This window comes from Puntigrus tetrazona, chromosome 15 (genome assembly GCF_018831695.1).
Source record: "Puntigrus tetrazona isolate hp1 chromosome 15, ASM1883169v1, whole genome shotgun sequence".
NCBI classification, from domain to species: domain Eukaryota; kingdom Metazoa; phylum Chordata; class Actinopteri; order Cypriniformes; family Cyprinidae; genus Puntigrus; species Puntigrus tetrazona.
Window position 1 is genome coordinate 7,667,615 of NC_056713.1, and position 12,505 is coordinate 7,680,119.

General features: G+C 40.7%; 1 protein-coding gene across 1 annotated transcript; it reads left to right on the forward strand.

The window, feature by feature from the left end:
- Positions 1-2,740: 2,740 nt before the first annotated feature.
- Positions 2,741-12,223, forward strand: si:ch1073-280e3.1 (complement C2). Its single transcript, XM_043258827.1, has 19 exons — positions 2,741-2,871; positions 3,797-4,018; positions 4,532-4,768; positions 5,329-5,514; positions 6,358-6,531; positions 6,599-6,697; positions 6,774-6,907; positions 7,260-7,398; positions 7,471-7,602; positions 7,679-7,780; positions 9,407-9,544; positions 9,722-9,816; positions 10,207-10,336; positions 10,432-10,579; positions 10,817-10,893; positions 10,994-11,085; positions 11,560-11,692; positions 11,769-11,818; positions 11,895-12,223. Exons 1-19 carry the CDS (start codon positions 2,814-2,816, stop codon positions 12,048-12,050), a joined length of 2,502 nt encoding a protein of 833 aa, XP_043114762.1. The 5' UTR covers positions 2,741-2,813; the 3' UTR covers positions 12,051-12,223.
- The last annotated feature ends 282 nt before the right edge of the window (positions 12,224-12,505 follow it).

A 12,505-nucleotide genomic window follows, 5' to 3' on the forward strand; every position in this document is an offset into this window, starting at 1 on the left:
TCAGCGTCTCTGTGATTTGCTCAGCGTTTTGCATCGTTATATAGCATTTCTTTATTTTTCTGAGAGCCTTTTGTCCATGTTTCCAAAAAAAAAAAAAAAAAAGTAGTACTTCACAGCCTATATTTGTTGTACGTGTTCTGGGTTGTCACCACTCCACACTACTATGCTCTTTGCACTTTCATAAAAAGAAAGATGTGAATGGGGCTTTAAACAAGCGCAGCGGTGGAAAAAGATAAGAATATCCCTGTAGGACCTGTAGAACATGGACATCAGTGTTTAGAGAGAAGGACAATCTGTTATCCAGTCCTTACACTGTCAAGACCCACTCCATCAATGCTTGTGTGCTTATACGGAGTTAAATACAAGGAATCCCTTTGAGTTTTAAGAACATTAAGTGAGATCTTTTATCCAAAAACCAAGTCTTGGTTCCTGGAGCTGCTGCCGGGGGAGCCTTGGACAATTCCACTGAGGAAGGAGCTTCTGTCTTTAGCAAAGGGCTTGATCTGCATCCCCAACTAGAGCTATAGGATATGCATGTGTGGCTCGAGAGATAGCTACACTCCCTCAGCTAGATGCTACAGCTTCTATTAAAAGATGGCTGCATGCTTACGAATAGAGGGTATTCGAAACCTGATGCAATAACGAACGAAATGCCTGGTATGTTGCTCAAGGACAGTTAATCTGTGCTTCTTGCCAGAGCGCTTGGACGTGCGTCTTCTACGCTTGCTATATTTGGCAGGAATGATCTAGCAATCAAACGTCTATGAAGGGAAACCAGAGGCGCTTCAAGGACTGCGTGTCTTGGTGTATAAACTGTCGAAACTTACAGAAAAGCGAGTCTCTTTGGAGAACGTCTGATTAGTGTCGTCACGAATAAGTGCCACAAAGTTTTGACAGGCTGCGCAATAAAACTCCCAGAGTTCATTTAACATTTAATGAGGTGATTAAAGGAGTGATGATCGACCGTTACTGAAGACTCAGAATCAGCAAAGAAAATCACAAATATTGTGATCATTAGTCAGCTCTTGACCATTGACTCTTTGATGTTAAGTATTGTTTAGGTCCTGTTACTCCGTTCTAACAGCCAGACAAGCCAAGAACCAAAATCAATAGACTCTGATGATTATGTTTTGACAATCATTATGGACTCATTATTTGACCTGAACTCATTTAGAGTCTAGTCTCTGTCCTACGTTTCCTTTGATTTAATTCTATATTTCATTTCAGATTCCACAGTGAAATTTCTATAATTTTGGAAGGATTTCTTACAAGCTGTTCTGATTTAAAAAAAAAAAAAAAAATTAAAAAAAAGTCTTTGAGTGAACACCGATCTCAAGAATCAGCGTATGAATCTCAAAAGTACAGCATATTCAGAGAAGCTCACAAGAGGCACGTAATGAGAAATACAATTCTGTTCATAATTTATTATTAATTCTGCAATGCATGACGGGAGCCATTGCTAGGTTTTGATTGGCTACAACCTACTTTTGTTGATGCTGGTTCTTGATGTCGGTGTATCTAAAGTCCTGTTTTTTGCCAGATGTTCACCACATGACCTCCTCTCCACTGATTTCTCTGACGGGTATAACTCAAGCCCAACTAAAATACACGCTGATCTCTATAACTGATTTTCTTCTTTGGTGATTCTGCTCGTTAAACTCGGGTGTCTTCAATAACGGTCAGTCGTCATTTAATCAACCACCTAATCGGCTCATAATCGTCAGCACTGCTTCAGTGGTACTTGTTTTGTCTGAATCCACAATGTTTTAGGCAACATCCTGCATCAAATTAAAAAAGTGGGCCATGCATTGTATGCACTTGGCTTAAAAGTGCCTCTCATGCCTTTTCCTTTCCATTTAAATATTTGGCTTTATTTTAAGGTATCACGATGATCTAGTTAAGCAGTAGCTGCTATAATTACATCAAACTAAATGACTTCTCATGTAACTACGTGTACTTACAGTTTGCGATTGTGTAGGAGAAACCTGATGCACTTTATTTTAAGTAACCTATGCCTGTGGACTTACACGGAGGTCTGCGACACACATGTAACAATCTTTTGGTTAAATAAGTAGTTTACCTATACCTTTGTTGCGTGTTAAGTACATTTTGTTTAATGTAAGTACAACAGCTGCTGCTGTATTATGGACACCGTAAAAAAAATAAAGTGTTACCAAATGTTTATGCAATATTCTTCCACCTCCACACAGGGCCAGGTCTTTAGAGGTGTGTCCTTTAGACTCAAACCTACACGAAATATTACATTTTCTGTCTTGACTGATACTAAAGAAATTGAATGTTGTCTGCTGCTGAAAACGAGGGCTTTGAAGAGGCCTTTCTCACAGCTGTCATTTATAGCATTTCCAAAATGCAGCTTTCATACAGTAGTCTTTCAAAGACCGAAACACCGTCATACTAGAGAGCTGTTCTCTCAATGTGTGATTAGGAGACTCTTCTCAATCTGGGCTTGGGTCTTTGTCTCGTCTCTCACAGCTGCCAGAACTTCTTCACTTCTTCCTCATCCACGACAAAGTCTTCGTCCTCGGCGAATTGCTTGTTTTGCAGAAGTATTGCGCGACACGCAAATTGTTTAATTACCTCAGCTTTTTTAAGGATTTTATTCAATGCGTGTTTGAAATGACAGAAATGAGACGCTTCACCTTTAAGACTTACAGAAATTGATTAGTTTATAGTAATTTCCCAGAACTGCATTAAAAATGTTAATGTTTAATCACTCCTCAAATACAAGTTACAAAGGTTCGTATTGGTATTTCACTCATATCAGAGGTAAAGCAGCGCTCGTCACGGCAGCTATGCGTTACACAACGGCATGCTTCCTCACTTTTTTCTTGTACGTCTCTGTATGTGAAGGTAAGTGCGTTTAAGGTAACGGCTTTTTTCAGACTGTAGGTCACAAAGCAAGAATGAAGATGCGTTCATCCATGTTAGAAGAAGATCTGTGGCCTGAAACTTCAGGTTATATTAACAATCATCTCTAAGACGTTTCCAGAGTGTTGCTGGATGGCCTTACTAGACAAGCAATGTGATTATTTTGTTTTGCGTTATGAAATATGAACGTTACTCTGGCATTTAATTAACAAGTTGGTCGGTGGGCATATATTTGCTCATTTCTGATATGATGCACAAGTAACAGAAACCGTTTTTCTCTGCCAGAGATCCTTTAGATCTGAACACAAAAACAAGTATGATCTGTGCAGTCCATTCTACTAACAGTTAGCTCAAGGGTTTCTGGACTAAACTAGTTGAATATTCTACTGAATAACCTCACCACATCCAGTTACTAAATCATATGATTGCTACATTTCAGTAGTAATCATATGAGCTCCTCGGAGCGGCCACACATGCAGATCCTATAGCTCTAGTTGGGGATGCAGATCAAGCCCTTTGCTAAAGACAGAAGCTCCTTCCTCAGTGGAATTGTCCAAGGCTCCCCCGGCAGCAGCTCCAGGAACCAAGACTTGGTTTTTGGATAAAAGATCTCACTTATTGTTCTTAAAAATCAAAGGGATTCCTTGTATTTCACTCCGTATAAGCACACAAGCATTGATGGAGTGGGTCTTGACAGTGTAAGTACTGGATAACAGATCGTCCTACCAGAAATCCTCGTTGCAAGAAAGTCACATTGGCGTATTCGAGCCCCATTTATACGCGTGCTGTGGTCAGGTCACATCTCTTTTATACTTGACTTGCTGTGCCAGAGGAAAGCAACATTTGAAGGGGATCAAAAAAGTCCTGAGACAAAAAATTTGCAACACTGAATAATTCTGTGTTTCAGTGCGATCGCAATATGATTATGATTATGAAGAGAGCGTGCCCAAAAACTGCTCCACCTCCGAGTCCATCAGCGGCGGCACGGTGGAGTATTCAAAGGGTGGAGCCGCAGGTAGTCTGCTGATTTATCACTGCAGAGATGGATTCGAACCTTATCCGGTCGGCCAGAAGGTCTGCAGCTCTGACGGAGAATGGAAGCCTAAGGTGTCCAGGGTCAAATGTGAAGGTAATCTGACGAGCGTTAACCACTAGCAGAAATACAGCGCTTTTTGGCACAGTCGCTTTGCAGAAGCTGAGAATGATTTTAGTGATAGGAAGGTCTTTAAATGAGCAAGTAAGATCTGATCCAGCACAACAGGATGTAAGCGTATGCCGATTGGCTAAATGAATGCCGTGCAAGACACCAGACATCTTTATATTCTTCAGTATTCTCTTTGTCTCTGAAAGAAGCTATTGGAAATGGCAAAATAGTAATGAGTGTATTCCCTGACAAAGATCCTATCAAGCACGTTAAAGTGGTTTAATGTTTGTGAATCAGATGATGTACTTCTCCACTGGGTTGTAAATGTAGGGCTTTTCTAAATGTCATTGATTTTGTCGCACTGCATGGACAGACACATCGCTTTTCGTTGCGTCTTGTTGTTTCCATATTTTATTTATTTTTAATTTCCACTCGATGACGTCATTGCTTCCTATCACCGCTGTCAAGATTACTGTGAGTCACATCTGTTGATTTTAGAAACCAGTGATTATGGAGATTATGAGGAACCACAGAAGAACTGCTCTTTATCGGAGTCTATCAAGGGAGGTGACGTGTCGTACTCTAACAAGGGGCTGGAGGGAAGTGTGCTGACCTATCACTGCAAGACGGGACACTACGCTTTTCCAGCCCTGCAGAGAGTCTGTGACAGAGATGGAGAATGGTCAGCCATGAGACTCCCGAATGGACAGAGAGCGCTCAGTGCTGTGTGCAAGGGTATATTCTCACGCTATCATTTAGCACTTAAACTTCATTCCAGAATACAGACATTGCACATATGAATGTTCAGCTGGTGTTTTTTGGTGTAGTGCATTTTTATGTGATTTAAGGTAAAACAACTTTTTCCACATACTGTACATTACTGCTTCTCCTCTAAGCCCCGCCTTCCGAAACAGCTTGATTTGTACAAAGCTCATGGTTCTAAAAAGAGCGAGGTGAGCTCTGATTGGCCAGCTATCCGGTGCGTTGCGATCTTGAACATTAACTTTCTAGTTGTGTATTCTAACGGAAGCCTAACAACGTGGTTTCTCTTTCACGGTTTGGTACACGCCGTCTCCAGAACACGGCCCCCGCTGCTACACTACAGACAGAACTTGTAGTTCACCTGAACATCTGGAACATTTGAGAACAAACCTACTCGTAGACCCGTGACGTAGAAAAATAAAAGAAATCGCAGTGCCTTTAGTTTTGAAACTTTAGCTTTTCCACGTTTAGGGATCCTATCTAAGTGTGCGATTCCCCACAGATTAAAGCACTCGTGTCTGTCTGACTCTCAGAGATCCTTTGCCCCGCTCAGCTTCAGCTTGATAACGGCCAGATCTGGCCCAGGAGACAGTGGTTCAAGATCGGGGAAAAGCAGACGTTTACCTGTCATGAAGGATTCGTTTTGGCTGGATCTGCTGAGCGAAACTGCAGTCACTGGGGTGGATGGAGCGGCTCTACGCCCGTTTGTGATGATCAGTGTAAGCTTTAGCATCCAAACACATGAAGAACACGCAAATATGATTCTGCTTTCAAATAGTACGGCTCTAGTTTCCATTTCTGTATATTTTTACTGGGCTGTAGTCACCTAGTCGACTAAACGAAACTCAAAATGAGTGTCAGGGATGAGAGAAGAGATATTTGAATGAATAATTAAACAGTAATACGTTAGGATAGGGACCGATATTCACTATTAATTGGTTGCTTATTAGCATGCCTATTATTAACGTATCGGTTTATTAGTACTGCACTTTCTCAATGTAGATGCACTTAATGAAATATGCACTCATTGGCATACATTTTTAGAACAAAAATCTTTCAAAAGTCTTATTGAATTTCTTCACATATTACAGTCAAACGTTTTTGGAGAGGGAATTTTGGGTATCTCCATAACTCAGGAAATGCTTAGAACAGACATAAAACCATACATTTTGACAGTTACGTTGTATATCATCAAGCTAATTACACATGAACAAATCCCTCTGTAAAAAAACCCTTATAAAATAAAGTCTGGTGTGTGGAGTGCAACTCATTTTGAGAAGTCAGCCTTTAAAGATATTTAGTGTAATTGAAATCTATCGACACAAACAGTGCTATAAGTGCTATAAAAGATGTCCTGTTTTCCTTCCACTAGTCTGAAGAAATACTTTATGAAATAATCTCTGAATAATAATCTCTTTGCCTGCAGTGTCTCTTCTTAAGTAGAACGCAGAAGTAGTTCTTTGAGTAGCCCATTGAAACATTAAATAGGTTTGGATTGTGAATCCATCATTTCTATATAAATCATGAGGTGCAATCGATAAATATATGTATGATTGTTCCAGCTGAGGACTGCAAAAACCCAGGCACGCCTCCAGGAGCCTCACGTTCTGGGGAACGTTTCCGTATCGGAGACAAAGTGCACTATCTGTGTCAGTCGGGTCTGGATATGCTTGGTCCTTCTGAGAGACGGTGTTTGGATTCAAAGGAATGGAGCGGGGCAGAACCGCGTTGCTACGGTCAGTCACTTATTTGCTCAGTGTAGCTGAAATGACTCCACGTGAACATACCTGATTGGTCTTTTAGCCCGGTACTCATACGATCAACCAGAAGCTGTGGCCCAGGCTTTAGGAGGATCTCTGAGCGCGGTCATGGACGTGTCACACCCTGACTTACAAAAACAAGGTGAAACCATCATTTAATGATCCTTACTTTTACTGCTTCATCGCTTTTAGTTCTTCTCCTTCTTGTTGTCCAATAGGGCTGTTTTTGGGCAGGACTGTGAGGGTTGCAGAAGGCCGTCTGAACGTCTTCATCCTTCTGGACACATCAGCCAGCATTTCACCGGAGAGCTTTCTCTTAGCGAAAAACGCCACCATTCAACTTGTCCGCAAGGTATTAGAACTAAGCAGACTGCGGACCAGGGCGGTTGATTCAATTTATCCAATCAGTCCAAACTTTTATGACACTATGTCACAATTCTTCACTTTTGGGACTCATTTTTCATGCATTTGTTAACTTGGTGCTTCATTAGAACTATGCTCCTCCAGTTTTATCTTCAGTGCAACCAAGATTGTGCCAATTGTGTTTTAATGAAATAACATCCGCTCTGAAAGGGTGCAGTTTTAGTCACGGAGTCTAGGAGAAATAACTGCTGCTCTTTCATGCTGTATATACTTTTATTTCCCGCCTCTACTTCCACAGCATAAAACAAACATGCAATAACAACATTTCGTTAATCTTCCAGCTGGATAGTTATGAAGTCACCATGAGGTTTGACATCGTCTCGTATGCCAGCGAGACCAAAGAAATCGTGTCCATTACAAGCGAACAGAGTCAAGATGTGCATTACGTCTTGAGGAAATTACAGGCGTTTAACGACAAAAGTATGTTCATTTTCTACAGATTTATCGTAGTGCTCCTACTCCAGTTTTTTGAAACCACGCATTTCATTTTAGGCCACGAGAGTAAGAGAGGCACCAATCTGCATGGCGCTCTAAACCGGGCGTACGAACAGCTTGCCATCCTCAGAGAGAACAAAAGAAGTCACTTCAACGAGACGCAGAACGTCATAATCATTGCGACTGACGGTAAGACTAATTTTCAGCGCTGTGTGTTAAGGCCTCAAAATTTTTAAGGTAACATTTTGCTTTTGTGTATTTCCAGGACACTCCAATATGGGACCCAGCCCGCAAATCATTTTACCCAAGATCCGAAACTTATTCGGCTACAAACCCAGTAAAGACCACACACAAGAAGAGCTCTTGGGTGAGTCTCATACACGTTTACACCTAATTTATAACTTTATCAGACTAATAGTTTTTTTTTTAAATAACTGCTCAAATGTCTCTGCACAGGGTAGATTTTTAGAGCGCTGCTAAAATGTGGCCTATATAACTGAATACATCCAGCGGACAAATCTTAGTCAAGACTTAATTTATCAAGATGATGTATTCAGTTTTAACAGACATTTCTTTCAGGGGTACTTGGGTGAAAATGGAAAGTTAATCCCACACTGAAATTGGTTTAATATATATGTTTGATGTTCGATTTACATCGATTGTAGAATATTAGTTGTTAAATATTCAAGGTTCGTTAAAAATTGTAGAAACTTTGTGGTGTGTCTGATTAAAACACTGTAAGCAGCACCAGTCCTTTGCTTTCTTTTATTCCATTGATGAGAAGAATCAAATCTTTAGCATTCAGCATACGATGCAGTCAACAGAGTCACATAGTGTAGTACTACCACGATGAACACGATGAATAACAGGATAGACAGAATGGAAAGGATGTTATTCGGTCCTAAGGAAAGGATTCAAGGACATGTTTGGGTGCCCATTCAAACACCCACACCTCACCAAGGCAAAAAGGGGACAAAGGAAGGACGTGAGGTCTATTTATAGACCTCAACCAGGGGGAATATGGGTAATGTAGTGTGCCATATATGGAGTTGATCTTAAAAGGCTAATCACTAGGATTTGTGGGAAATGTAGTTCAAAGAAAAATGAAATTAGGAAAAAGGTAAACTAGTCAAATTTACAACATCGATGTCATGTCAAATCATATACTAATCTAGAGGCACTCTTCATGAACTCATGTCAATGTTTACGTTCCTTCAGATGCGTGAGGAGCAACAGACTCTCTGTCAATCATTCCTTAGGATTTTAATAAAGCAAATCTCTCTCGTGAGCTTCTCAAATACAGACAGCACTTTACATGATCCATCAGGAACAGTGATATAGAGATATGCTCGTCCTGAGGTCGATGTGTCCCTGGAACAACCAAACCAAACACTCACTGTAAACCTAACCTTCACAAAAACTACAAACTGTTTCTTTGGATCTGATTGGTTAATCACAATGATGTTCCAGGGTCAACAAAGATGTCGAACTCAGCAGAATCAGGTTTTGCTCAGGGATATATAGTGTTGCTAGATATATAGGGCAGCTTCAGGGCTCTCTGACCACTGCTTGGTTCTTCTTACATTAAACCACAGGCAGAAAATGAAGGGCTGTGAAAAGAAGTAATGAAGCAGAGCGAGATTTACAAGGTTTGGTTTAGCTACTAAATCAGACATCAGGGGCCTCATTTAAAAAATGCTGCATAGAAACCATCCTAAATTTAATCTTGTGATCATCTCTTAAATATGCATACGTGTAGTTTACAGGATGAACGTATGAGCAGAAAATGATCACAAATCACAAATGATCTCGAACTTGTCTGCGACTGAATGCTTTCAGCTCTCTGCCTTGTAAACAACTCTGTAACATATGAAAGATCACCCGTCATCATCCAGATCATTTCATTCAGAGCAACAAGCTTCAAGAACAGCTGCCATTTCCAGTGAAGATATATTCAAGAGTTTATTTGGCGCATTATTTCTGTGTTTCACAGATGTGTACGTGTTTGCTGTCGGACAAGACGTGAACAAGAAAGTGCTCTCAAACATTGCCTCTTCCAAAAAAGACGAGAAGCATATTTTCGTTCTGAAGGACTACAGAGAGCTTGGACTTGTGTTCAATCAGATGATCAGTGAGTGACCAGACCTCTACGGTTCCCTTCAACCGTTGTCCAGAAAGTATTCCCTTGTAAAACAGCCACTGTAAATAAAACACATGATCGTATCAAATCGAATGAAGATTATATTTCGATTGGGATACAGTTCTTGGGATGCTGGAACTGAAGTCTGAATATCTGGGTCTTGTTCAGGTGATTCTGCCGTGACGAAGTGCGGAGTGGCTCAAGAGGAGCAGCCCGACTCTGAAAACACGTTCACCAGACCTTGGCATGTCAACATCCTCTGGGTTGGTACATTCACATCAAGCTGTAATGAAGTCTTGTGTGATAGTTACGCTTTTCGGTTCGTTCTACTGCTTCATTTGCTGCCATAGACACCGATTGCTTTGCTCGTGTGTTAGTGGTTTTATTCGGGTTATCCTATTTATATCAGCTCGTTCAGTTCTCTTTGTAATGTTTATAAGCGTGCATTCATTCATGCTTACCCGCTACACTGTAAAAACAAATAGTTGTTTCAACTTGACCCCGCTGCGTTTTTTTAGTTGAGTCAATTTAAAACTTTTAGTTACTTAATTTACGTGACAACTAAACTATGCTAGGCAGCAAGTAATTTTTTTTTTACTGCATGGTAGTGTATTGCATGGTAGATTATAATTTAGTATTTTTCTGTGCTCCAGGGACTTCGAACATGCAGAGGGTCTTTATTGAGCAAGAGCATGGTGTTGACGGCTGCACACTGCTTAATAAAAGTGAACGCTAATGAATCCGTGTCATTAGCCAGGGCTGCTGATATAAAGATTCAGCATGGTATGATCCGCCATAATACTATTTTCTGCATAGAGAGAATCAATTGCAAAGTTGGCTGAAAAAGACCTTTACTATGCTTCAATTCTCTCACAAAGGTAGCGGTGAAGTTAAAGCCGTGGAGCTGATTGTTCACGAACAGTTTAACGTGAAAGGCCTGAAGGACAAGAATGTGAAAGAGTTTTACGATTACGACATTGCTCTGATTAGGTTGAGCGAGAATATGATCATATCTATGAAGACAAGGTAAGGTTCATGCATTAAACGTTCCCCAACCATTTCCAGATCAGACTCGCTTTGCTGTACAAACAGTGCTAACGTACATTCAGCGTGATTTGCATTATCTAAACCTTTAAAATAGTTTGTAAGACCTTTAAAAGGTCAGCGATACGTCACAAGTCGGCAAGTGGACTGCTTTCGAGTGTGTTGGCATGTAGTTCTGTCTCACCAGTGAATGCACTGCATCTCTATCTTCATACACAGGCCCATTTGTCTGCCTTGTACCAGTTCGTCAAGTCGTGCTCTCCGATTGGCTCCAGACGCTACATGTGACCAGCACAGTGAGTGTTCCTATAACTCAATGGATATATTGTTATGAAGACATAAACAAAGTTCGAGATATGCGCTCTTAATCTGGAGCTGAAATGGTTTGATGTTCAGAGAAACTGCTGCTGCATCTGGAAGAGACTCCGGCTCAGTTCATCAGACAAGGAAAGCATCGGTCCGACACGCTCATACACACCGGGGCAAGAGTGAGTCCACAACACCGCTCCTTATGTTACTTGTAATGTAGACACGATGGACCTCCTGAGGCTTTTGCTCCAACAGATTTGTTTTAGATGACATTCAGAAAAAACCAAAAAGAGAGAACAAATTAAAACAAAATATAAAAAAAAAAATTTATAAATAAAAGCAAAACAGAAATAAATTATTTTAATTAAATGTAACCCTGCATGTATTTTTTATAATGTAATTATATTTCCTATTTTTTAATTAGCTTATTTTATTTACTTATTCCTGAAGGGTCTACACTGGACAGACTGCCTATATATAACCCACAGAAATCTGCTTTTGCTACACTAAATTCACTTTACATGTCTTCTTTTGCCAACAATAACATATACAATAATAGTAATAATGAACCTTCTCTTCACGTGAGGGATGTTGTCAGCTCAGTGTTATGTGATTTGAGCTCATATATAATAATGCAGATCTTTCACTGGCAGAGAGGAGAATGCATACAGAAGGCTAGATGGACGGTTCCTGAGCAGAGCAGCGCCTCGCTGTCGGACGTGATCACAGACAGGTTCATGTGCACCGGAGGAACGCTGAAAAACAGAGTTCAGATGACTTGTAAAGGTTTGCTCGGAGAAATGGGAGATGCATTTATATCCTCGCACTCGAACAACACATAAAGAGTCTAATTCCTTCGCAGGGGATTCTGGAGGAGCTCTCTTTCTACGCAAGAGGATGAGATACTTCCAAGTGAGTGCCGTGGAGTTCGTTTTGACTTTCCCCCTCCCGTTGAAGCGTTGTGAAGATGTCTGCTCCTGTCCCGCAGGTGGCGGTGGTGAGCTGGGGCACCGAGCAGGTCTGTGACTCGCAGGCGGACGCCAAAGAGTGGCCTCTGGACGCCAGGGATTTCCACATCAGTGTGTTTCCTCTCATGCCCTGGCTCAAGCTGCACCTTCACAAGGAGATGCAGTTTCTTCCATAGACCGACGAGAATAACAGCTGACTGGAACGGTCTTCGGACTTCGGTGACCCAAAACAGATTGATTGCATTTATGATGCAACTTTTCCTCGTAATCCCTAGCGAAAGATCTTTCTCTTTAGGCAACTGGTCATTACAAATGAGTTCAAATAACTATTAAAAAGATATTCAGATTACTGGATGCTACTTGCACTTCTCTTTGTAGAAGATGTGATGTGCCTTGCCTTTGTAGATCACTTTTATATTACAAAAAGCGTGTGTGTGTGTACTAAATTTGATTGTAGCTAAACTGCAGAAGGGTCCATCTACAGGACAGAGCAGAAAAAAAATCAATACCATCATCCTTTAAAGCATCTGAACGCTTTTATTGCAAGCACTGATGTTAAATAAAATGACATTTATATTAGACTCACATTTAAAACAATCATCTGTGTTAAGACAATTGAGAAGAATATATG